The sequence below is a fragment of the Dipodomys merriami genome, unplaced genomic scaffold, assembly GCF_024711535.1.
Source record: "Dipodomys merriami isolate MVZ:Mamm:240054 unplaced genomic scaffold, mDipMer1.0.p SCAF_17, whole genome shotgun sequence".
Classification (NCBI taxonomy): Eukaryota; Metazoa; Chordata; class Mammalia; order Rodentia; family Heteromyidae; genus Dipodomys; species Dipodomys merriami.
In genome coordinates, this window is record NW_027203048.1 from 7,068,500 (window position 1) to 7,090,313 (window position 21,814).

The 21,814-nt window shown below is 51.8% G+C and overlaps 1 protein-coding gene across 7 annotated transcripts in view; it reads left to right on the top strand.

The window, feature by feature from the left end:
• Klhl29 (kelch like family member 29) overlaps positions 1-21,814 on the top strand; it is a 293,879-nt gene that overhangs the window by 213,437 nt on the left and 58,628 nt on the right. For all 7 annotated transcript variants that reach the window (XM_070025077.1, XM_070025073.1, XM_070025075.1 and 4 more), the window contains 2 exons: positions 17,328-17,469; positions 20,044-20,556. In XM_070025077.1, coding sequence (XP_069881178.1) covers positions 17,328-17,469; positions 20,044-20,556 — 655 coding nt within the window. The remainder of the gene's footprint in view (positions 1-17,327; positions 17,470-20,043; positions 20,557-21,814) is intronic.

The window sequence follows — 21,814 nt, forward strand, 5'->3', positions numbered from 1 at the left end:
AGGGACATTAAATCCTTGCCTGAGGCACCTGGGTAATGAAAGAACAAAAGCTCAAGCCACTCAGTCTGATGCCTTGTTGCTCTGACCCTGAAGGCGCATGCCTCCTCCCGCTGCCCAGCCGCCATCCCCTCCGGTTTCCTGTACCCATATGGCTGAGGTAAGGTGCCTTACCCCCATCAGTGAACCTGACCTCCTCCGTGGAGTGCACCTGTCTGACCTTCCATCCCTCTGATCTGCTTCCGAACGGAGTCTTTGTCCTACCTAACCACAAAGATGGATCAAGGGCAGGTCCAAGAGAATGAAGCACAACAGACTATGTCTTGGGACTCCATCTGCCTATCCCCAGACCCTCCAGCCCACTCCCCACCCCACCCCACCCCAACCATCGGGTTTATCCTTTCCGTTGCAGTTCAGCTGATGGTGCCCTTTCCTAGAATGGCCAGCGTGTCTGTCCTTCATGGCCAGCTGAAAGCCACCTCAAGCCCCCACTTGACAAGCCCTTATGGCTTCTTAGTGAGCACTTGACATGAAGCCTGCCGTCGAAATGGGGAATAATGACAGTGTCTGCACACAGCTCTCAACTCTTCCCTGGGCGTGGTGCTGGTTCTTCTGATGTGCTAATTCCTAGTCCTAGGGTACTTGAATGAGCTCCATATGGGGAGTAAACCGAGGCAAGGATGGCACCAAAAGGACACTTAGCTCACCTCTGGTTCTTCCCACTTGTAAGTGGCAGAATTTGGACTTGAACTTGCAGCCTGGCTCTTCACCACCCTCAGGATGGGAGAAACCACACCCTGCCCTCAGGAGCTCAGGATCTGGTGTGCAAGGGCCGGTCACACTTGGAAGAAGCCATCTCATCTTTTTCTAGGGCCTCTCAGGGACGTCAAGACTCAAGTAAGGTTGCCTGGAATGTGTACAGTGTCTTTCCACACACACACACACCCCCAAGCACTGACCGTACCAGGTTCCAGTGGACCTGCTTCATGGTGCTTTGCAGACCTTGTAGCCCCTGCAGGGCTGGCCGGTGCTCTGCCACGGGGAAGGGTCAGGTTCACACGGGTGTCCAGGAGACAACCGCTGTCTGGAAAACAGTATGTTTGCCTGCCCCTTGAGGAGGGAGCGGGCTGTGTTTTCTCCCTCCTGTAATTGTTACCATCTGTTTCCCCGGCCTCATGTTTGTTGATGTTTTCTTGTTTTAAAACTGAAATGAGTCAGATTGGAAGCTGATTTAGGAAAAAGTGTCTAGGAGACAAGCTCAGAGTGGCCATGAGGGACTGTATTTTAGAGCCACTGGAAAAGGAAAGATTCCATGGAGCAGACAGATCTGCCAGCTACTCCTACAGACCCCAGAGCCGGAGCAGACGTAGGCTCTGTGAGCTTTTGTGCCATGAGTGTGTGTGTGTGTGTGTGTGTGTGTGTGTGTGTGTGTGTGTGTGTGTGTGTGTGTTCATGCATGTGTGAAAGAAGATGTGTGTCATTCTAGGGGTCAGGGGCTATAAATGTGGATGGAATGTTGGAGTTGGATTCAGGAAAGAGCTGAATTGGATTCAAGAGGATACCCCCCCCCCCCCGCCCCACGCCCGCTGTTGACTTCAGTGTGGTCTCCAGTAGATAAATAAACTAGCTCCCCAGGGCCATCTGAGGGAGTTTTGAAGCCGGGTGACGATGGATGAGGAAGTGGGATTACTCAGATATTTACAGATGAGTTTCCAGGGAGCAGAGCCCCAACACTTGTGGCAAGGGACATACTGGGTTCTAATGACAAGTACCTGCAAGGTGCATCTCTGGGCACATGTGGACCAGAATTCTTAGGTCTACATTCTCTGGTCCTTTCTCCCTCACATCTCCAGAGCTTATCCCAGGAGTTCCCTAGAAGCAGGGAGGTTCCCTGTTCTGAAGGGCCAGGTACAGAGCATGGAATAGGAACTGGCTTCATGAGGTCACAAACTGGAGGCCTTCAACGGCCATCTTATTCCAGATTTATGTCAGTACTCTCCTCCCCATTCCCATGCCAGTCTCTGCCAATCACCTGAAGTCTTGCTTCGTAACTTTACTTAAGTGATGTTGCCCCTCCCCTCTCCACCTGAGTCTGCAAGCCCAGCACAAGATGGGTAATGACCTGCAATTCAACCCAGCCACCACCAGAGGCCACAGTGTCCCGACTGGCCGCATACCCACATAACAACCAAGGTCTCCTGATACAGTTTCTGAATCCAGATTCAGCCTGTTTGCCACTCCTTTGTCCTCTCCTGATGAAGCCTCTGCCTGAGAGGGAAGTGCTGGCCTCAGCAACCCAGAGAAAACAGATGCAGAAGACTTCACTTTTGACAGGGCATCCTTTTTGAAAAGGGTCCTTAAGGTTTTCGTGTCCTTGGTTCCCTGATTGTAGTAACAGCTCCCATTTGCTGAGCCTCCTGCCTCATCCATGATGCTAGAGTAGGCTCTGGAAGCAGGCAATTTCCACTCCTTCCTGAAATCTGTCTTTTGAAGGAGGGATTATCATAGGTGTTTTTAAGAGGGTATTAGCTAGCTTTGCCTTTTCAGTAACAAATACCTGAGATAATCAACTCACAGAGAGAAAAGGTTCATTTTGGCTCACAGTTTCCACATTTCCAGTCCATAATCATTTGGCCCTGTTGCTTTGGTCCGGTGGCAACAGGTGGGAGCAGATGGTGGAGCAAGCTCCCATACCTCATGGCAGCCAGAAAGAAAATCAGAGAAAAAGGAGGACATCAGAGTCCCATAATACCTTCCTAGGGCACACCTCCCAATGACCTAACACTTCCCATGTGGAGGAGGCCCTACCTTCCTCCTCCCATTAGTGCCAAGCCATCTACTAAGCTTTAAGGTATGGGCTTTAGGAGGGCATTTCAAGTCAAAACGATAGTATAGGTGAATGAGAGAAACAAGGGCTCAGAGAGGTTGCAGCTAGCAAGGTCACCAAGTCAGTGATGAAATAGGCCTCGAATCCAGACCTTCTGGCTGCTAAGTCAGACCTTTGAGCATTGTGAAAGGGGAAACCCAGGGTATTGTCAGCTGGGCAATGAGATACAGGGCAATCCAGGCTGGCACCGTTTTCTTCCGAAGCTCTTGGCGGCCTCCTTATGCCCTTGAATCTTTGGTTCAGAGCTTCTCCTTCCTGAGCAGTCACGAGGCCTGTGCTGAGCCTCATTCATAGCACAAGGCAGGGCATGTAACTCACGCCATTTACTGTGCTGTTCAGGAGCAAGCAAAGGAAACTTCTCGTATGTGCATATTTAAGCACTTTTATTAAGTGGAACAAGCTATTTCTGAACACGAGAGTGGCCAACAGCCTTAGAGGAAATTAAAATGAACCATGACAATGGAAAATTGCACAGGGGCACGGCGGATTCTCCGGAGATAAATACAACAAGCCTTTCAACAGCATTTGGGAAAGTCTAGAGATCATGGAGATTATGTTGTGAGGGTGGGGGGGGGGGAGCAAACCATCTGAAAATTAGAGCTCAGGCTGGTGGGAGGGCCACTCAGTATGCTAGTCAGGTCTGCGTGTGTGTCTCGCCATTAAACATACCCAGGGGGCTGGTGGACAGGGTAGAGCCAGAGAAACAACAGATACATGGATTCAGGCAATGATACCCGCTGCGTGTATGTTGTATGGGTGCCAGGAGCTGAATCCTGTCTCCCCAAATCTATAGGTTAGGACCTTTTCCTCCCCTTGCCATGGTATCTGGAGATAGGGCCCTTTGGGAGAAAATACAGTTGAGATGACATCGTGAGTGGGACCTTGTGACTATACTAGTGTCCCCATGAGAAACTCAGTGTTCTCTATCTCTGGTCACCATGTGAGCACACAGCCAGAGACAGCCAGCCTCTACAAGTTCTCACCCAAACCCACCATGGTGACTTCCTAAGATCAGACCTCTCAGCCTCCAGAACTGTGAAGGATAAATTTCTGTTGTCCAAGCCATCCTAGTATGTGCTCCTAACTAAAATAGCAAGGAGCAGAGATGGATTCTTACTAAGACTTTGACCCCAAAGAACTCTCAGGCTATGAGGGGTTATAAACTAGCCTGTCCATATGTCAGCTGATAAGGTTAGGATTGGTATTCCTCCAGTAACCTGTGTGCTTCTCAAAGCCTTAAACTACTCATGGCTGTATCTCTAGCACAGGATAACATCCAGTAAGTGTGAGAAGAAAGGAAGGGAGGGAGGGAGAGAGAGAGAGGGAGGGAGGATGGATGATAGATGGACGATGGAGAAAAAGATAGATAGACGGATGGATGATACAACTGAAGATAAGACCAGCACAGAGTAAATGGAACTCTGGCCACCAAACAGTGCTGACTTTGAAGTGAGAAGAAGGAAAGCCTGTAGCAAGCAGCCTAGTCCCTGCTGAGGAAGGAGTATCAGTGGAGGATCCTAGCTGGAATCCTCTCTCCCTGGCCCAGGGATCCTCAGCAAGCAGCCACAGGCAGAAAGCCAACATACCATCTCCCAGCTGTCTCCATGGGGGATCAGGCACCACCTCCCAGTAGAGTGGTTACCCCACCAACGTGTAGAATAAGACCAGAGCCTCACATGCCCGGGTGCATGGAGTGCTAGCACTCCAGTACCCTCTCCTACCCCAAGGGGGTCTGCTTCCCTGTCCTTCCTCCCCCCTTCCTGGCCCTCTTCTGCCACGCCTCCTGAATGTGGATAGAAGCTATCTGCCTGGGACTGACTCATGCCATTTCCTTTATTTTCTTTTCTTCTTCATGCATTTTTTATTGTTATTATAAAGGTGACATACAGAGGGGCTACAGTTACATAAGTCAGATAAAGAGTATATTTTTGAACAATGTCACCCCTTCCCTTGCTCTCTCCCAGCTATACCTCCTGTCCCCAACCACAAATTATATAGTTCATTTTCAGCATAGTGTCTAATGAGTACCACTGCTGCATTGTGTCCCGCCTTGAACAAACAAGACAAAAGGAAAGAAAACAAAGATGGCAACAAAGAGAAAACTTCTTATTTCCATTTCCTGGAGTTCATTATGACAAATATTATTTTAAAAATAATTCAGTACTAACCCAAAAAAGTCACTTCAGTCCCCTCCATTGTGAAGCAAGGAAGCTGAGCTACAGTGGGGCAGAACAAGTTCCTTGTCCTCAGGACCTGCCTGGCTGCTTTTGTGGCTCTCATATCATAGACTTGAACAGACAGAAGCTACAGCAAGTGAACACCAGGGAGCTGGAATGGAAACTGAGTCCCTCATTTCATTCTTCTAGAATATTCCTCAGCAGAGCGGGGGTCAGTCGTACTGAGCTTGAAGCTCCAGACTGTTAGAATCTAGACCTGTGTCCTGAAACACACCCACCCAGCCCTGACTTGGTTCTGGGAAGTGTTGAAGTCCCTGGGAGAAAAACAGTTTTAACTCCTTCCTCAGAGCAGCCTTACAAAGACATTTGTGCCGTGTTGTTTGTTTCTTTGTCCTGCCTGCCCCTTGGTGTGACTCCGCCTCAGTCCCCTCTCTTGTTAGGCCTCTAATGAGGTTGCTGAGGATGTCTGTATCAGGATTGTGTTGCTAGGCGGGCAGGGTTGGAGTCCAGCTCTCCCCCGACTTTGCCATCTCAGAGCCAGCTCTGGGAGTCCCACGCACAGGGTTTGCAAATTGAGGGCAGTTTTCTCTACCCAGCAAGGCTGTGTTTGTAATTAAAAAATAATGATAATGTTCTGCTGAGGCCTCTATCTAGAAAAGGGGACTCCAGAAGGCACAGTTAGGAGGTTCCAGAAGAAGGGACAGCGGGGAGGGGTGGGGCCGGGGGAGTTGCAGATAGGGGCTGGGATAAAGCTTTGGCTTTCATTCTGACTCAGATGGGTCCTATGCATTTGGAGAGCTTACGTGATCCTAAAATGCCAACGGGGAAGGGGCTGGGGTGATGTTTGCTGAACCCTCAGTCAAGCAGATCTGAAGAGCCCTCTGCTCTTCTTGGTGTGGTTGGGAGCTGTTCTCCAGGAAGGCCCAGAAACCTGAGTCAGAATCATATGGGATGCTCTGAGTTTCAGGTGACAGAGTACCAGGCCCGATCAGCAGGTGGCTCAGTCAAGGAAGCCACATTCATCCTCATACCACACTTAACCCCGTCACCAGCCTCAGGGACAGAGGACTTTTCCTCACTCAGATGCACTGAAGACTTCAAATCTGAGCATGACAAAGGCTCCTAGAAGCGGGTGTTGTCGGGTGTGTGTCTGAGAGTCCGCAGCTGACCCTGGGGAGAGCGAGGGGTGGTCCCACGCTCTCCGTCTGCAGGCTCTGCTTCTGGAAAATATCCCATCAAAGGCCAGAGCAGGGACTGCCCTGGCCGCCTACCTACCCGCCCACTTTGGAGACAAGAATGAAGACAGTCACCATGCTGTAGAGGGAGCTAGCTGAGTGTCACCAAGACTGAGGTGAATGGGAACCTGAGACTGAGCAGGCTAGGCATGATACTAAGAGCAGCTGTTGGGAGCCCCGCTCCATGAGAGATGATTGAAGGGGGATCAAAGGCCCAGCCTAGCTCCATAGCAGCTGCCCCTCGCCCTCCCCCTCGTCCCGTGTGTCCGTCTGGGCCACTGGCCCCCCTCACATCACAGGCATGCGTTGAGGCCAGGCCTGCCCTGCACCTCTACAGAATGAAAGGGAACGTATCAGAGCAGAGCTGAAGCACAGGAAAGGCCTCTTTCTTTTCAAAGACTTTCATTTGTGATGGACTTTTTTTTTTTTCCAGGTGATCTTATTTCAAAGCCCCTTTGAAAATTTTGTGGGTTTTGTAATGGATGAAAAGTTACTTGGAAATAGGACTAAGAAGTTTTTGGTTGAAAGTTGTTAGAGGAAAAGTTGAAAGCGTGGAGTTGTAAGGTTCTGCCAGATTTATCATTTCTTTTGTCCACGAGGCCCGTCACTGGGAGGGGGTCTCTCGGAGGGGGCCAGGGGAGGGGGATGTGGACAGGGCACACATGGTGCAGAAGCCAGCCCCATCCAGGGTTGCTTTATGTCTGCCAGGGAAGGCTGTCTGCACAAATGTCTCCAAGGACTAGACTTTGATGTTGGAAAATGGAAAAGCAAATACACTTCCAGAATACTACAGAAAGCTCTGTCGAAGACAATGGCTGCCACACAGGTGCTTCATACCAGAAAACCCATTGTGAAAGAAGGTGGGGCCCAAACAGGCCTGAGAGAGGCTGAGAGGAGGCCTGGTATGAGTGCTAGGCCGTGTCCACGTGTGAGAACAGAGGGCAGGAGAAACCAAATAGCAACACAGGGAAGGAGCGCACACACACACACAGCACACACATATACACACACACACACGCACACACACGCACACACACACTGCCCATGAGCTTTAGTGGGGAAAAAAAAAAAAGCATGGAAAACAGAAATGGAGGGAGGAAGCCAGTATGGCAGCTCAGAGGAAGAAGATGGGGAAACACTACTAGGGTTGGAATTGGGAGGTGATGTCACCAAATTGGAGCGGGGGGGGGGGGGGGGAGGGCCAAGTCACAGAACTATGGAAGAGAGCAGAAGAGGGCATGAAAGCTAGGAGCCAGCAGAGGTACGCACCCAGACTGACCATAATGGAAGGGACAAGAGGCTGATGGACTCCAGAATGCCAAGTGAAGTCATCAGAGATTTGATCCAGACACTGTTGGAAGAAGCTATTAAGAGGGAAGAAGAGAGGGCGGGAGGGTTGAAGATTGAGGATGGGAGGGTACAGCAGCATATCCTCCTAGAAGCCAGTAGAGAGGTAGTCTAAGTAACCGGCCCCATCTGAGAGGGACTGGGGAAACTTTAGTGATGGCTTACAGGCTGGGATCTAAGGGAGAAAGAGATGATAGAGTGATTGAAGCTGACCTCCACAGCCCCAGTGTACATCCTGGTTGGAGCAGGAGGCCCAGTGGGTAGGCAGGAGGAGGGAGCCATGGCCATGGTTCTGAATGTTGAACCTCTAAGCCCAGTATATGTGGGCTCCTCCTTGACATGAATAGCCCATTCTTGCGGTTGTCAGCCCTAGTAGGGGTGAGCTGAAGCGGGAGAGGGTGTGGAATTGGCTGAGAAAATCCTGTATATCCTATTCTGGAGGTCTCAGAATGGTGCTTTGGTAGATGGCTTGTTCCCCAGGAGCTCACATGCTAGAGACTTGATCCCAGTGTGGCGTCCTGACATAGTGGAGGTTATAAGAAGCAGAGCCTAGCAGAAAGTAATTGGGTTGTGAGGGCTCTACTCTTAAGAAGGAATACATCAGGTTTGGTAGAAGTGAATTTGTTCTCTCCCGAGCAGCAAAGAGAAATAAAGAAGGAAAGAGAGAGAGAGAGAGGAAGGAAGGAAGGAAGGAAGGAAGGAAGGTCTGAGCCTAGCTAGACACAGCACTTCATATCTGTAATTCTAGCTATACCCACAATTCCAGGCCAAAGATTGTGAGGATCAGGCTTCAAGGCCAACCTTGGGCAAAAAGCTAGCCGTGTGCCAGTGGCTCACACCTGTAATCCTAGCTACTCAGGAGGCTGAGATCTGAGGTTCAAAGCCAGCCCGGGCAGGAAAGTCCATGAAACTCTTATCTCCAATTACGAGAAAACCGGAAGTGGTGCTGTGGTTCAAGTGGTAGAGCGTTAGCCTTGAGCTGAAGAGCTGAGGGACAGCACCCAGGCCCAGAGTTCAAGCCCCACGAAAGACAAAGTTAGTAAGACCTCATTTCAACAAGCAAGCCAGGTAGGATGATAGACATCTGTGACTCCAGCTACACTAGAGGCATAGGTAATAGTGATAAAGCCAGCTCAGGTAAAAGCATGAAACCTTATCTGAAAAAGAACTAAAGCATCAAGGCCTGGTGGCAGGGCTCAAGTGGTAGAATACTTGCCAAGCAAGCATGAGGAACTTAGTTCAAACCCCAGTAAGTAAATAAATAATAAAATAAAACGGTGAACTAAACATATACTTCTTTTCTATATCATGTTCTCAGCCTCGGGTATTTGGTTATAGCAACACAAAATGGCCTAAGAGTCGACCCAGGTTAGAGTCCTAGCATGCTCCTAAGTATTCTTGGAACTTCTTATTTCTCTCAGCAGTAAAAAGAAGAGAAGAACAGAAAGGAATCAGCTCTTAACCTTGCCTCACCAGTGGGAGGTAGTTGAGTAGGAGCCAATGGTGGCCGACCAGGAAGTCCCACCCTACCTCTATCTGGCTCTGTGTATGGCTCCATCTTTGTGATGGTGCAGGTGCAGGAAGTGAGTGATGGTTTTAACTTGGAGTATTTGACCCTCCGGCTGCAATGGAATCCTAGGAGGAAGGCAGCGTTAGATCCTCTCCCTTGGGGTCTCTCCTTCCCCCTCTGGCCCTTCCTCGCCACCCATTTCCTCACACCTCCTCCCCCCCCCACCCAGCCTCCTGGCAAGATCATTTACCCTCTAGAGACATCATCATATTCCTTAATATGATTGGAATCTGAATATATATTTAAAATGACAAGATTGAAATTAAAATTTAAATAAAGAATTACTTTTCTATAAGTTGCTCTGAAAGCAGTAATTTAGCAGCAAATTGATAGAGAAAGGTAAGCACTGGTCCTTTAAACCATCGTGCCGTTTCCGGCATACGAGCTAGAAGTGTCTCAATTTAACACATCATTGGTCAGTATTATTAGAAATTTCATCGGGCTCCGGAGCGCATTCTGGTGGGGCTCCAAAGGGGAGGCCAAGGTGCCAGCCTGGGGCCAGAGGCCCAGAGAGGGCAGCCTGGTTAATGAGGGCAGAAGGTTTTGAGTGAGACCCTCCCCAGTGCCAAATGGGGATTTAGCTGCCGTTTGTTTTCTTGTTTGAGTTCAATAGCAATCAGGACTGAGAACTGGAGAGACCATTACACGTTGTTTGCTCTTCCCTGGAGCCACAAGGTTTACCTACGCTTTCTGTCAGCACTTCCTCTGACCTCTGGAAACTGAGGCTCAGAACAGCAGTCCTTGACAGTGACCTCTCCAAGGAGCTTGCTCCCATGAGCTGCATAAGCAAGACCCCAAAACCTGTACCAATCAGAAACTAAAAAGCAGCTAATGAGCCTCCCAAGCTAGGGGCCTGGGCCTGGGAACTTGAGTGAAAGATAGTCATGGCTTCCCCGAGTGGGACTAACCTACCTTGCCATCACCATAGCCTTGTTAGAGAAGCACATGTTGGGATCCCCTTCCCCAGACTTACTGAACCAGAACCTCTAGGAAAGGAGTCCAGTCCCCTCCAGTCCTAACAGACCCCAGATGCATCTCAAGTGTGTTCCCTCTGGAAACCCTTGCGTGGCAGGGACTGGCCACTCTACTCACAAGCTTTTGCAGTCTGTACACACGGTGCCAGAAAACCTAGGTGTGATCCATGAGCTACAGCTTAAAAAAAATCCCAGCCATCCAAAGATCTCCTCCCCAGCCTGCATTCCAGCCGAATGCCATTCCTTTCAAGGAAGCCTTCCAGGCTGCGCCACCTTTGGAAGTGAATGCACTCTTCTTCCACAGCGTGGATCTGTTAACTGAGACTGGCCCCTATCATGCACCATTCCTGGGCACCAGGAAGATCCCGTGGGCCTTGCAGAGGGAGGGATGCTGAAAAGAAATGTCCACCCTCGCCTGCCCAGCGATGCTCAGTCTGGAGCTGGCAGTTTTTGTGATGTGATTCTCCAGGACAACCCAGGGCCTGGTCATTGGAGGGGCCTGAGCCCCGCTAGCTTCTGCCACATGCAGGCACCTGTTCCCCTCAGACCAGCCCATAACCCTCCGGGTAAGAAGCAAAGCGAGATGACCATCACACAAGGCTGAGGATGCAGAGTGTCTCCACCCACTCGAATCTCTGGGTCTCTGGCATCAGTCTCTACAGAATGTGGACTTGGAGCTGCGTGGGCCCCCTTCCAGTGGAGGTGCGTCTACTTCCAGACTGCCCTCTGCTTGAGTGACGGGTCACACGCCTGCGCACTGGCTACAAGGGAAACCGCAGGGCAAGTGTTTGATGGAGGTTGTTGAACTTGTGCAGGGAAATATGGCAAAGGTTCCTGGTAAGGACCAGGCCACCTGAGTCTCCGTTATCACCAGCAGCCTTCAGAATCCCACCGATACTGGGCTTCCCCGAGTCGGGTGGCTACGAGCGGCCTCTCAGTCTTTCATCCGAGGACACTGCCTCCTACTGCCATCTGGGGCGGCAGGGGAGAGAGGCTGCACTAAGTCTAGTTTTAGCATTTATGCAATTACAGCCCCTTCTGTATTTATGCCGGCCCAGATCCTCCGCAGAACGCAGAGGGATGCAGATAAAACTGCAGATGTGTTTGCCAAGAGCAACACGCAAGTGACTTTTTGATCTTTGTTACTTTACAATGAACACAGTAGATTGGGTATCCTTTTTTTTTTTTTTAGTAAATCTTTTATTGTCTTTAGTTGTACAAAGGGATTTCGATTCAACATGTCAGTGCATGAATATAGTGCCCCTTGATCAATGTCACCCCTTTTGCCATACCCCCCCATCTCTCCCTACCCAGTGCACTCAACCAAGCAACTTACCTCCTTCTGGTTCAGATATGTACGATTGAATGTTATGATGGTACTTACCCCCCTTTCCTCTCTCCGTTTGTCTGACCTCAAGCTCTCCTACCCACCCCCCCCCCCCGCATTGGAATCCTCCCCTGTATAGACCATACTTCAATCACTTGTGTGTATCAGCATAGGAGCCTATATAATATGTTTTATCATTCAGATCTAACTTCTACGTATGAGAGAAAACAACCTTTTGTTTGTCTGAGCCTGACTTACACAGTAGATTGTGTATGCATCTTTTCTACTGGCTGAATGACATTTTCTACTAGCTCTCAAATTTGTGCACAGGCCCTCAGAGCTGAACAGTTGTGGGTGGTCTGTGGTGTTTACTACAGTTCCTCGGAGGTGGTCATTTATCACTGTTCTGACCTATAGGGCCCAAGAAACTAAGGCAGAAGCTGTAGGTTCTCATGGAAATACAGGCCCAGGACTGGGGAAATGGCACATGCCATGCTCTGGTTTATCAAAGTCATCACAGGCTTGTGTGATGCTTTTTGCTTTTTTATTTGACTGATAAGGAGTTCAAGTTTTCCCCTATGTAGCGTGTATGTGTGTATGTATGTGTGTGTGCACGTGAGCACATACACACATGCACCAATCCTAGGGCCTCATGTTCTCACTTGGCTTTCTCATGCAAGACTGGTGCTCGCTCTATCTGGCTTTTTGCTAATTAATTGGAGACAGGAGTATCTTGGACTCAGATCTCAGCCTTCTGAGTAGCTAGAATGCCAGCTGTGAGCCACCGAAGACTTGGTTCTGCGTATCTTTGATTCTCCATTTTCCTTTCTCTTGTCTTCCTTCACATTTCATTGTGATTACCCTCTCTGGTCTGTGCCATCAGTCCCTCCATCCATTCAGAAGGGAGGGAGCAAAACTACAGTGCAGGTCTGTTCTGAGCAGTCTCACTCCCACACTGTGATCCTTACAAGTCCTAGTGATAAATCCCACCATTGCTGAGTCCCCGCGCCTGGCAGTGTTCCTGGCTAGAGTAAGAACAGAAGCTTCCCTGGTGGGCGGGGCTCACAGCTGTGAGGGCGGGGCTGCTAGGAGCTGTCCTGTGCTCAGTGGCACTTAGCCCCTGCCAGCTGTCTGCTCCACACAGTGACAGGGCATCAAGCCCCGCAGTTCCTGGTCTGGCAGCAGCTTTATAGGCAGTAGAGGGCCACGGGTGCTGGCACCATTGACCCCCCTACTTGACCCTGGAGCTGGGCTATGTCAGATATGTCTGGGCTAGAAATGTGCTAGACACTAGAGGGTCCTTTGGTGGTATAACCTCAGCCCCGATCTATCTGCCTTACTGAATCCTGCTGAGCTTTTGTGGCCTAGCGCCAGCCCATCTCTTTTGGAAGCTTTCTCTGACTTCCAGCCCCTTCTGACCTCGTTGGGGAAGCAATGGAATATGCTTGGGTTTGGTTTTCCCTGGAGACCCTCAGTCCCCAGCCCCCACAGATCCCCACAGAATCAAGAGTCACCCTCCAGCATCCTACACCCAAGCACTCAGGAGGGGCTGATAGGCTCAGTGGCTTGGGTCAGCTAGGCCTCCAGCAACGTGCCCAGGCAGTGATGGGGTCCAACATCATTTATCAGGGTGCTCCTGATAGGGGAGGGTGGGCGATCGCATAGCCGTGTGCCCAAAGGGCACTCCATGCATTCACACATTTGTTGAACCAGCAGTGACGAGGCTGCTCCGGGTGGCCAATGGGATGGCTCTGAGGTCGCTTTTATTTCCTGGCATGGGGGCTGCTGGGCCCCTGCCATCATGGAGCTCGTCCACCAGGACAGGGTCAGGAAGAGAGCCCAGAGTGCTGAGATGCTGTAAGAGCAAGTGAGAGGGTCCACCGGGGCCACCCAGCTACTGCTGATCTGTCTAGATGGTATCTTGGTACAGTTGAGCAAAGTGCTCTTCTCTGGATGGTGACACTCGCCAAAGAGGTCTCCCCAGGCTGCTGTAGACCTGGGGGTATGGCTAGTGAGCAGAGGCGCTCCTGTGAGTTCAGGTGCTTCTGTGCCCCCCATGGGGTGTCACCCCCCCCCTCTACCAGGTGTCTCTGCATTCTCAGAGCAGCTCCGTGGACCTTGTGTAACTGTCTCTCCAGACCAGTAAAGTGCAGCCACATGATCCATGAGGCACCGTCAACCTGTGCTGCTGCCTCATACGGAGCTGCGGCCATAAAGGACCTGGGTCTTTAGTGTTCTTCCCTCGCTGAAAGAGGCAGGATGCTGTCAGCCACCGTAAAAATGTGACCTTTGAAAATTTACAAGAGCTCGGGTTTAAGAAGCTGCTGCGTTAATGATGCATCCCATTAGCATCTCATTAAAGGGAAGCAGAGAGAAGCCTGCTCGGGCCTGCTGATGGGCAGACAGGGCCGCTGCGCAGGGCTGGCTCTGCTGATCTACCTCTCTCTGCCAAGCGCTTCCATGCCACTGGGGCAGAAGCTGTAGCCAGCGATGTTCCAGAAAGGCAGAAGGTCTGGGTGGCAGTAAGAAGAAGCAAGCAAGTACAGGCCACCCAGCCCTGCCTCCCTCCCCGCTGGCTGGGGCCAGCTTCTCCTGGCTGGTGGCTCTTCGTAGCTTTCTTGTATTTGTGTTCCACCCCCTTCTCCTGAGGGGGCCTGGAACTCAGGCCTGCTTTGCCCCCCAACCTGAAGGGGTTCTGTCCCCTAGGAAAGAGCCAGCAGAAGCTGAGTTCACACCTGGAGTCATGGACCCATACATGACCCCAGAAACTGCTAGAAACTGAACTCTCCATGGCTTTACTTTGAGCTTGGGGCCCTTGGCAAGAGGAGAGTCTCTGGCCAGGCTGCCAGTCTTCTGTATCACCAGCCTTTCCCTGAGGGTCCGCTCCTGGGAGCCAGTGTTCTAGAGAGAAAGAAACATTGGCTAGATTGTTTTAATAAAAGAAAATTCCTGAACAGCAAGTGGCTTGCTGCTTCAGATGTTCCTAGCAGAGTAGAATATGAGTAGCCTTATTTATCTTCCCTAAAGGAGGAAAAAGAAAAAAAAAAAAAAAGATTAAGAACCTGCTTGTCGTCGTCATGGAAAACACAGCCAAACAGCAGGCCTCCTGCAGCAACCCAAGCTCCAGCCGGCCTGCCCAGCTTCTGTGCTGGGCGTAACACAGTTCACACCCTTTGTACACCAGGATTCTCCACTCTACTGCAAGAGACACTTGAGGATAAGGCTGCGTATGAGCTGCCCACGTCCCTACTGTCCCAGCCTGTGGTCCACATGGGCCCCCTACCTATTTGCTGAAGAACACACCAAAGCACAAAGGAGCCACGGAGAGCGCTGGCAGGCGTGTTTGGAAGCAAGGGCCTGAGTGACAGATAGTCAGAAAGGCATATAATTTCCCAAGTTCAGAAACTAGCTTAACTTTAGAGCAGAAGTTTTAGAGGCAGAACTTGTGTCCCAAACTCAAGAAGATACCCCCCCCCCCACACACACACACACACACACCTCTCTTCTGGCAGCATTGCCCATCCCAGGATACGTTTCTGGAACCCTTCTTTCCCTTCAAGGCCACACGCTGCCTCAGCAGGACAGAATGTGGAGATTGGAAATCTCAGTTGCCTGGGAGCCCTGAGGATCTGGGGCAGCAGTAAGGGGCTGCAGCGCCCCCTCCTGGCAGGAGGGGTTTCACATGGTCAGTGAAGGAAACTGGGGTCTCAGAACTCAAACTTTCCCCTGTGGAGAGCCCTGTTTGAGACGTTCCGGGGGACCAATCTTTGTGCCACCAGGACCCCAGGGTCTGGAAGTACAGAGAGGGCTGCTGAGGGGCTAGATGGCTTCTTCCTTCAGACAAGGCACACATTGAAAGCTATCAATTTGGAGAACGCTGGAAATGTCAGACTGTGGTTCCCTGGTACTACTGCTAAACATGGCTAACTCCTCAGCCCTGACACACGTGCCCCCTGCCTTCCCCTAGTCACAGTAGTACAGGAGCCTCTGACCAGGACATTTGCCTGTGGAATTGTTCCTTTCTTGGGAGAGTCACTTTTTCTTTGTTCTGCACTCTGTGCACAGAAGCCGAGCATCTGAAGTACAGGCCAGAGGTAAAGTGCAACCTAATGCAATTAGCTCGGCTCAGCCTTGGGACCTAATGCAGTGTGGCTCCTGTTCCTCCCTGCAGGCTCCATGCCAATGCTGTGTATTGGCTCCATTATGTGACCAAGCCCCAAGAGCTGCCGAGAGTACTGCCCATACTGCTCTGTGCCTGGCCTAGGACAGGAGAGTCTCTGGTCAGGGAGCTCAGCCCTCCTACAGCTGCATCTCTGGCTGAGTGCCACCAGAAGTCACTGCCTGATGGTGGCACTTACTTGAAGATGCCCCTGGGCTTCCTTTGGTCTCAGACACTTCCCAGAAGGCAGCTGTTTCATTCTACCTCATACCGTACCCTAGGCCTGGTGGTGAACTATGACCCCACACACACACACACACAGAGTATGTCTTAGGGCGAACTTATTAGACATAATGACCATGGTCAAGAAATTCGGAAGATGTAGGAAAGAGTAGACGTTATCCCCCACTTCCTCACCCAAGGTCCTGCTAACATTGTGGTTATCCCCTCCTACGCATGTTACTCCACATGCAGACATTCACATCGGGAAGACATAGGTGTGTCATTTTCTGGCCTGCTTTTTTTGCTAGTTAGTTGGAATTGGGGTTTGAACTCAGAACCTCAAGCTTGCCAGCTGCTTGTACTCTAGTGCTGAACCACACCCTCAGCCCTTTGTTGCCCTGTTTTTGAGACAGGGTCTTGCTGCCCACATTGGCCATGCCATGCCTGGATCATAATCTGCCTACTTTAAGCTTTCCATCCTCACTGGGGATGACAGGGACACATGGCCACATGCACCTTCTTTCTCTTGAGATGGAGTGTGGAGGATTTTTTCTGCCAGGGCTGGCCTTGAATCACAATCCTCCCATTCTTAGCCTCCCAAGTAGCTAGGATTGCAGGTACGAGACACCTGCACCCAGCTGCTGCAGTTTGTTTTTCTAATTAACATTATATGTAGTTGTGAATATGTCGCATTCTCACCCGGAATCCTTAGCAAATGTGATTCTTGATGACTGTGTAATATTCCAGAGCTGTCCCAATGCTCACTTTGACCTCAGCATTCATGTTCTTCTTATTCTGCAAACCTAAGCCAGAGAGTGAAGTCTCAGAGCAAACTTCCTGTTCTGATCATCCAAATGTTCACCTCCACCCCCAGCCCAGGAGCAGGGTCTGAGCCATCCCCCTAAACATGCCTCATTTCCTGTTCCCCATCCTCTTCAGGATGGGGCAGGATGGGGCAGGTTGCCACCTGATGGTGGGTCTCAGCAGACCAAGCATTATCCTATCCCAGGAACCCTTTGTAAAACAGCCACCTGTCAGAGGGTGGCTGTGAATCCACCGTGGATGCCTAGCACCTGTCCTGAAGAAGTCTGTAGCGTTTGTGCTGTGGTGGGTTATTGGCAGTCTGAGGACTGGAGGACCACAGGTGGTAGCATAGAACGCTCCTCCCTGTGCAGTAGCTTGGATTGGCAGCTACTGAGAGGCGTGGGGAAGTGCTGGCTTGGGACTCGGAGGCAGGAATCAGGAATCGGCAGAGGCCACAGCTATGGTGGCGCTGCCCAGGTGTCCTGCAGTTCCTACCTGACTCTGGTTGCAAAACCAGCTCTCTGCCTCCGCCCTGAGCCAAGGGGATGAAATGCAGGCCACAAGGGTGTTCTATTCTAGAGGATAGCTCGGACCAAGCTGTATTCACCCTCCCTATCTCTTCCCACAGGCTCCTGGCATCTCCAAAGCGGACAATCCGTCCCAGGGACTGGCAACCAGCATCCGGTGGGGGCAGACACCCATCAACCAGTCCACACCCTGGGACACCGATGAGCCGCCCTCCAAACAGATGAGGGAGAGCGACAATCCAGGTGTGTACATCACCTGCCCTCTGGGTCACCTGTGCTGGTGTCCTGCTCTTCTGCAGAAACACACACCTCAGGCCCGGGGGACAGGGTCCAGTCTATTTCCTCTGTGGTAGCCGTGTCTCTTCTCATGTTGAGGATATTCAAAGGCCGGGTGCAGGGGAGTATTTGAGAGAGCAAGAGCATTATAGAGGTAACTTCAATGAGGTGCAGGTTAATTTTGTGTAGTTTTCCCAAACCGCAGTATTTGGATTGAAATCAAACTCTGCATCTTCCAGGAGGTTTTGCATTGGCCGTGAGTCCATGAGGACTGGGTCACTCTGTGCTCACGCGCTGAGACGTCCTCTCCCACAGCACCCCACACGGCCCCTGTCTGCACAGCTCCAGCCACCGCGCATGTCCTCCTTTTCCCTCCTGCCAGCCCCATCGTTGCCCCTTAGGAAGCCCAGGTCACACCCGCTTGTCCTTGCACACAGCAGCCTCACAGATAACGAGAGCCTTGTCATCCCTTCTCCAAGTGTTTTGCCAGATAAATACCCCAAGCCCTTTGGCCAGGCCACAGAATCCATGAATGCCCGTCCCCTTCACCTGGGTCACTGTACAGTTCTGTGTCCCTCTTGAGTCCCAAGGCTAGAACAACCCGCAGAGCTCAGGTGCAGCGTAACCAGCACCTCCACTGTGGTTCATGCAGCCTTCAACCATATCTGTGCAAGCCCAGTCCCCCTCACATGGCCTCTAACAATGAAACCCCGGCACTGGCCGTGAGCCTATCCCTGTCTAACCTCCTTACAGTCAGACTTAGGCAGCTGGGTCTGGGGACCAAAGGACAGGCCTTGCCCACCTGCCCATGTGACCCTCAGATCTCTTAGACTCCCATTCCCACTGCTGCCCTAATCCCTGTCCTTCCAGTGTCGTTTGTCCTCCGCAGACCAGTCACAGTCCTTTCCATGTTGTCATTGCAGCCAGCGATCAAAGCCATAATCAGGGCTTGCCATACGAGACTAGAGACCGCTCCTTAGGTCTCTGTCCCCCTTTCATTCTCTACATCTCTGGTTACCATGGAGTTCTCTGCAGACTCACCCACTGGACTCGAGTTCTGCTACATTTTCCCAGACTGCCTGGCTAGTCCTGGGGAGACTTGAGCTTGGCTGGGAGACGCCCAGCTGGCTCCTGATGATCACCACCTCCTCTGTTTAGTGTGAGGACAGTCCCCGTCAGCAGCCCATTCTAGAACCTTGCCAGGACTACTTTGCCAACGTTTGTGGGCTTCTAGTACGCCCCAGCTTCTCTTAGTCTCAAAATCATAAATATTTCTTGTCCATGTATCCTATGGTTTGTTCCATGTGTCATCTCCACACTGTAGGAGTCCTGGGATGTTGGTGTCCATGTTGTACCCACAGCAGGTGAGCCTTGTGCCTCCCGCCACTCAGCTAAGAGGGCATAGGACCAAGCTTCCGAGAGTCCCAGTCCTGGCACTACACCACCATACTGACAGCACCCCCTGGTGTTGGCAGAGTCAACAATCCTGTGGACTCCTTCCCTGCTAGACCATTTTATTCCTGAGAGGGAGCTGTCAGACCCACCTTCTGGCTTCTTCTTACCATCTTCAGTCTCCACTGCTCCCCCGCTCCCACCCAGAGAAATCACAAAAATCAAGGCAGCATTTGGGCAATGGAGAACCCAGACCAGGACTTGTTTAGTCACAGATGACCCAGACTGGCTTTCCTTGTCCAGCCCCGCTGGGTCACTGCAGTGTTGATTCAGCTCAAGGAGTAGGGGGCATCCTGCTTTTCCTGATCTGCGCACAAGTGGCTACATCACATACAGCGCATCTCCAGAAGTGGGTGTGGACCCCCTTATTTGGCCAGAATTTCTTTAGAAGCTAAAATAGGCTTCTCTTGTTTCAGCCTCACAGCAAAAAGTGTGCTGCCAGCCTTTTCTAGGCCCCACTGGCCCCTCCCCACCTGGGTACACCTTGCCAGGCCCCAGGCTGTTGCCTCTCCAAAAGCCCAGCACTCAACGGTTTCCATCGCGTGGCTTCTTTGTCCCTCCCTCCTTCCTTCCCTTCCTCAGAATTCTCCAGAAAGGGAGAAGAAACACCCACATTTATGGAACATTTATCACATGCCAGAATCTCTTCTAGTTTTATTTTGGTTCCACAATCAGTTCTCAGTGGCCCGAGGGGGTCGGCATCACCAGTTCCAGTTAACAGGTGACAAGAACGAGGCTCAGAAGTACAGAAGCGACTTGCTGGGACTCTTAGCCAGTAAGCGGCAGACTTGAGATTTGAATCTAGGTCTCTTCAAAGGCCTCAACATTTCGCACTCTGCTTCATTGCTTTTCACCTTTCCCAGGCAGATTGTTGCTTTCTCCTTGGAACTTTTCACAGCCATTTGCTTATAGTTCGTAAAGACCTTAGCCTGAGTGCTAGAATCACAGAGCCCTGGCCTGCCAAGTTCCTAGATGAGGGTATGTCACCCACATTTGTGACTCCAGCACCCAGCCCGGGATCTAAGGCAGTCGGTGTTTGTGAGATGGATGTCTAACGGGCAGATAATATTTCTTCCGTCTCCCTTGCAGGCACAGGGCCATGGGTGACCACGGTGGCCGCCGGGAACCAGCCTGCCCTGATCGCACACTCCTATGGAGTGGCCCAGCCTCCCTCCTTCAGCCCGGCTGTGAACGTCCAGGCCCCAGTCATCGGGGTGACCCCCTCACTGCCTCCCCACGTGGGGCCCCAGCTTCCGCTGATGCCCGGCCACTACTCACTCCCGCAGCCGCCCTCCCAGCCTCTGAGCAGCGTGGTGGTGAACATGCCTGCCCAGGCCCTCTATGCCAGCCCTCAGCCCCTGGCGGTGTCCACCCTGCCTGGTGTGGGGCAGGTGGCCCGCCCCGGACCCACTGCTGTGGGCAACGGCCACATGGCAGGGCCCCTGCTGCCTCCTCCACCACCGGCTCAGCCATCCGCCGCTCTCCCCAACAATGCCCCTGCCACCAATGGGCCCCCCACAACTGACTCGGCCCATGGGCTGCAGATGCTGCGGACCATTGGCGTGGGGAAGTATGAGTTCACCGACCCAGGGCACCCCAAAGGTAAGTCCTGCCACCCACACACACCTCCCTGTGTGCCTGCTCCATGCCTCCCTGCCCGGTCACTTCCACGGCAGGGGCCAGACAGACTGTGCTTCATGGTGGCTCCTTCTCTGGTCTGACCTAACCTGGAGCTGCATCAGGTCCTCACCCTGCCCAGAAGAGCCTGGCCTCAGACAGGGGAGGCCAGGCAGAGGGCTAGAGTGGAGGGTGGGCAGGAAAGGGCTGTTCGTATGGACAAGAAGTGCAAGACAGGAGGAGGAAGGAAGGGAGAGCCTCTGAGACCGGAGCCCCAGACCGTACTCACCTCTGACCTTTGACCATGCTCCCCTCTGACCCCTGGGCCAGGCTAAGGTGAACGTTGAGAAGGAATCATTTCTTCCTCTCAAGGCTCCCTAGAAAAGCCCCCTTGGGATCGCTCACCATTTTCTACCAATGAGGACATTCAGAACACAGACTGCCCACACGCCCTCCAGGAAACGCCTCCTCTGCCGAGCCACTGCCTGAGTACAGGACCAAGGCATTTACACCGGTCCAGGCAGTCTCAGACGGTCCTGAGCCAGAGCTGGGGGAGGGAGGGGGGTCTGTGGAACCTTGGAAAGAGCAGCCCAGCCTTCAGTGGATCCTCCTTCCCTAGCCCCTGAGGAGTTTCCTTACAGGGAGGCTCAGAGTTAGAGCCTTGGGAACAGAGTCTAGGGAGGAAAGAAGAAACATGAGGGCATGCTTCTTGGTATAAGCGCCAGCATGGAGGAGGTAGGCTCTGAATGAGGCTGGCAGGGTTCATCTGCTCCTAATTATCTGCTGATCCCTTAATGCCAAGGTAGGCTAGGTCCTTCTCCTGCCCAGGCCAGAGGACAAACCGCTGGGTCTCAACCAGGTGCAGCAGCTCTAGGCACAGGAGGAGGCAGGATCCGTGCTGAGCAGTCCAGCCAGCCTGCGAGGGTACCTAGGCCTCCTTCAAAATGGCCAGTAGACAGTCCTAGACTAGTTACACATCTGGACACAACTTCTTTGCCTCCCCAAAGAGCAACATCCAAGTAGCCACTCTCTTCTTACCTCCAAACAAAGATTCTGTCTCTAGCCTTCAGAAGCATTTCCCCAAAACAAAAGCCATGCATAGGTTTCTGTCTGGTTTCATCCCCAATCTGAGTGAGCCCTGGCTTCCTTTGTCTTAGAGATCAGCACTAGCTTTAGGTGATAAAATTATAGAAAAATACATCTAAATTCTAGCGGACTCTTACTTTAAGATCTGTTGTTGTTG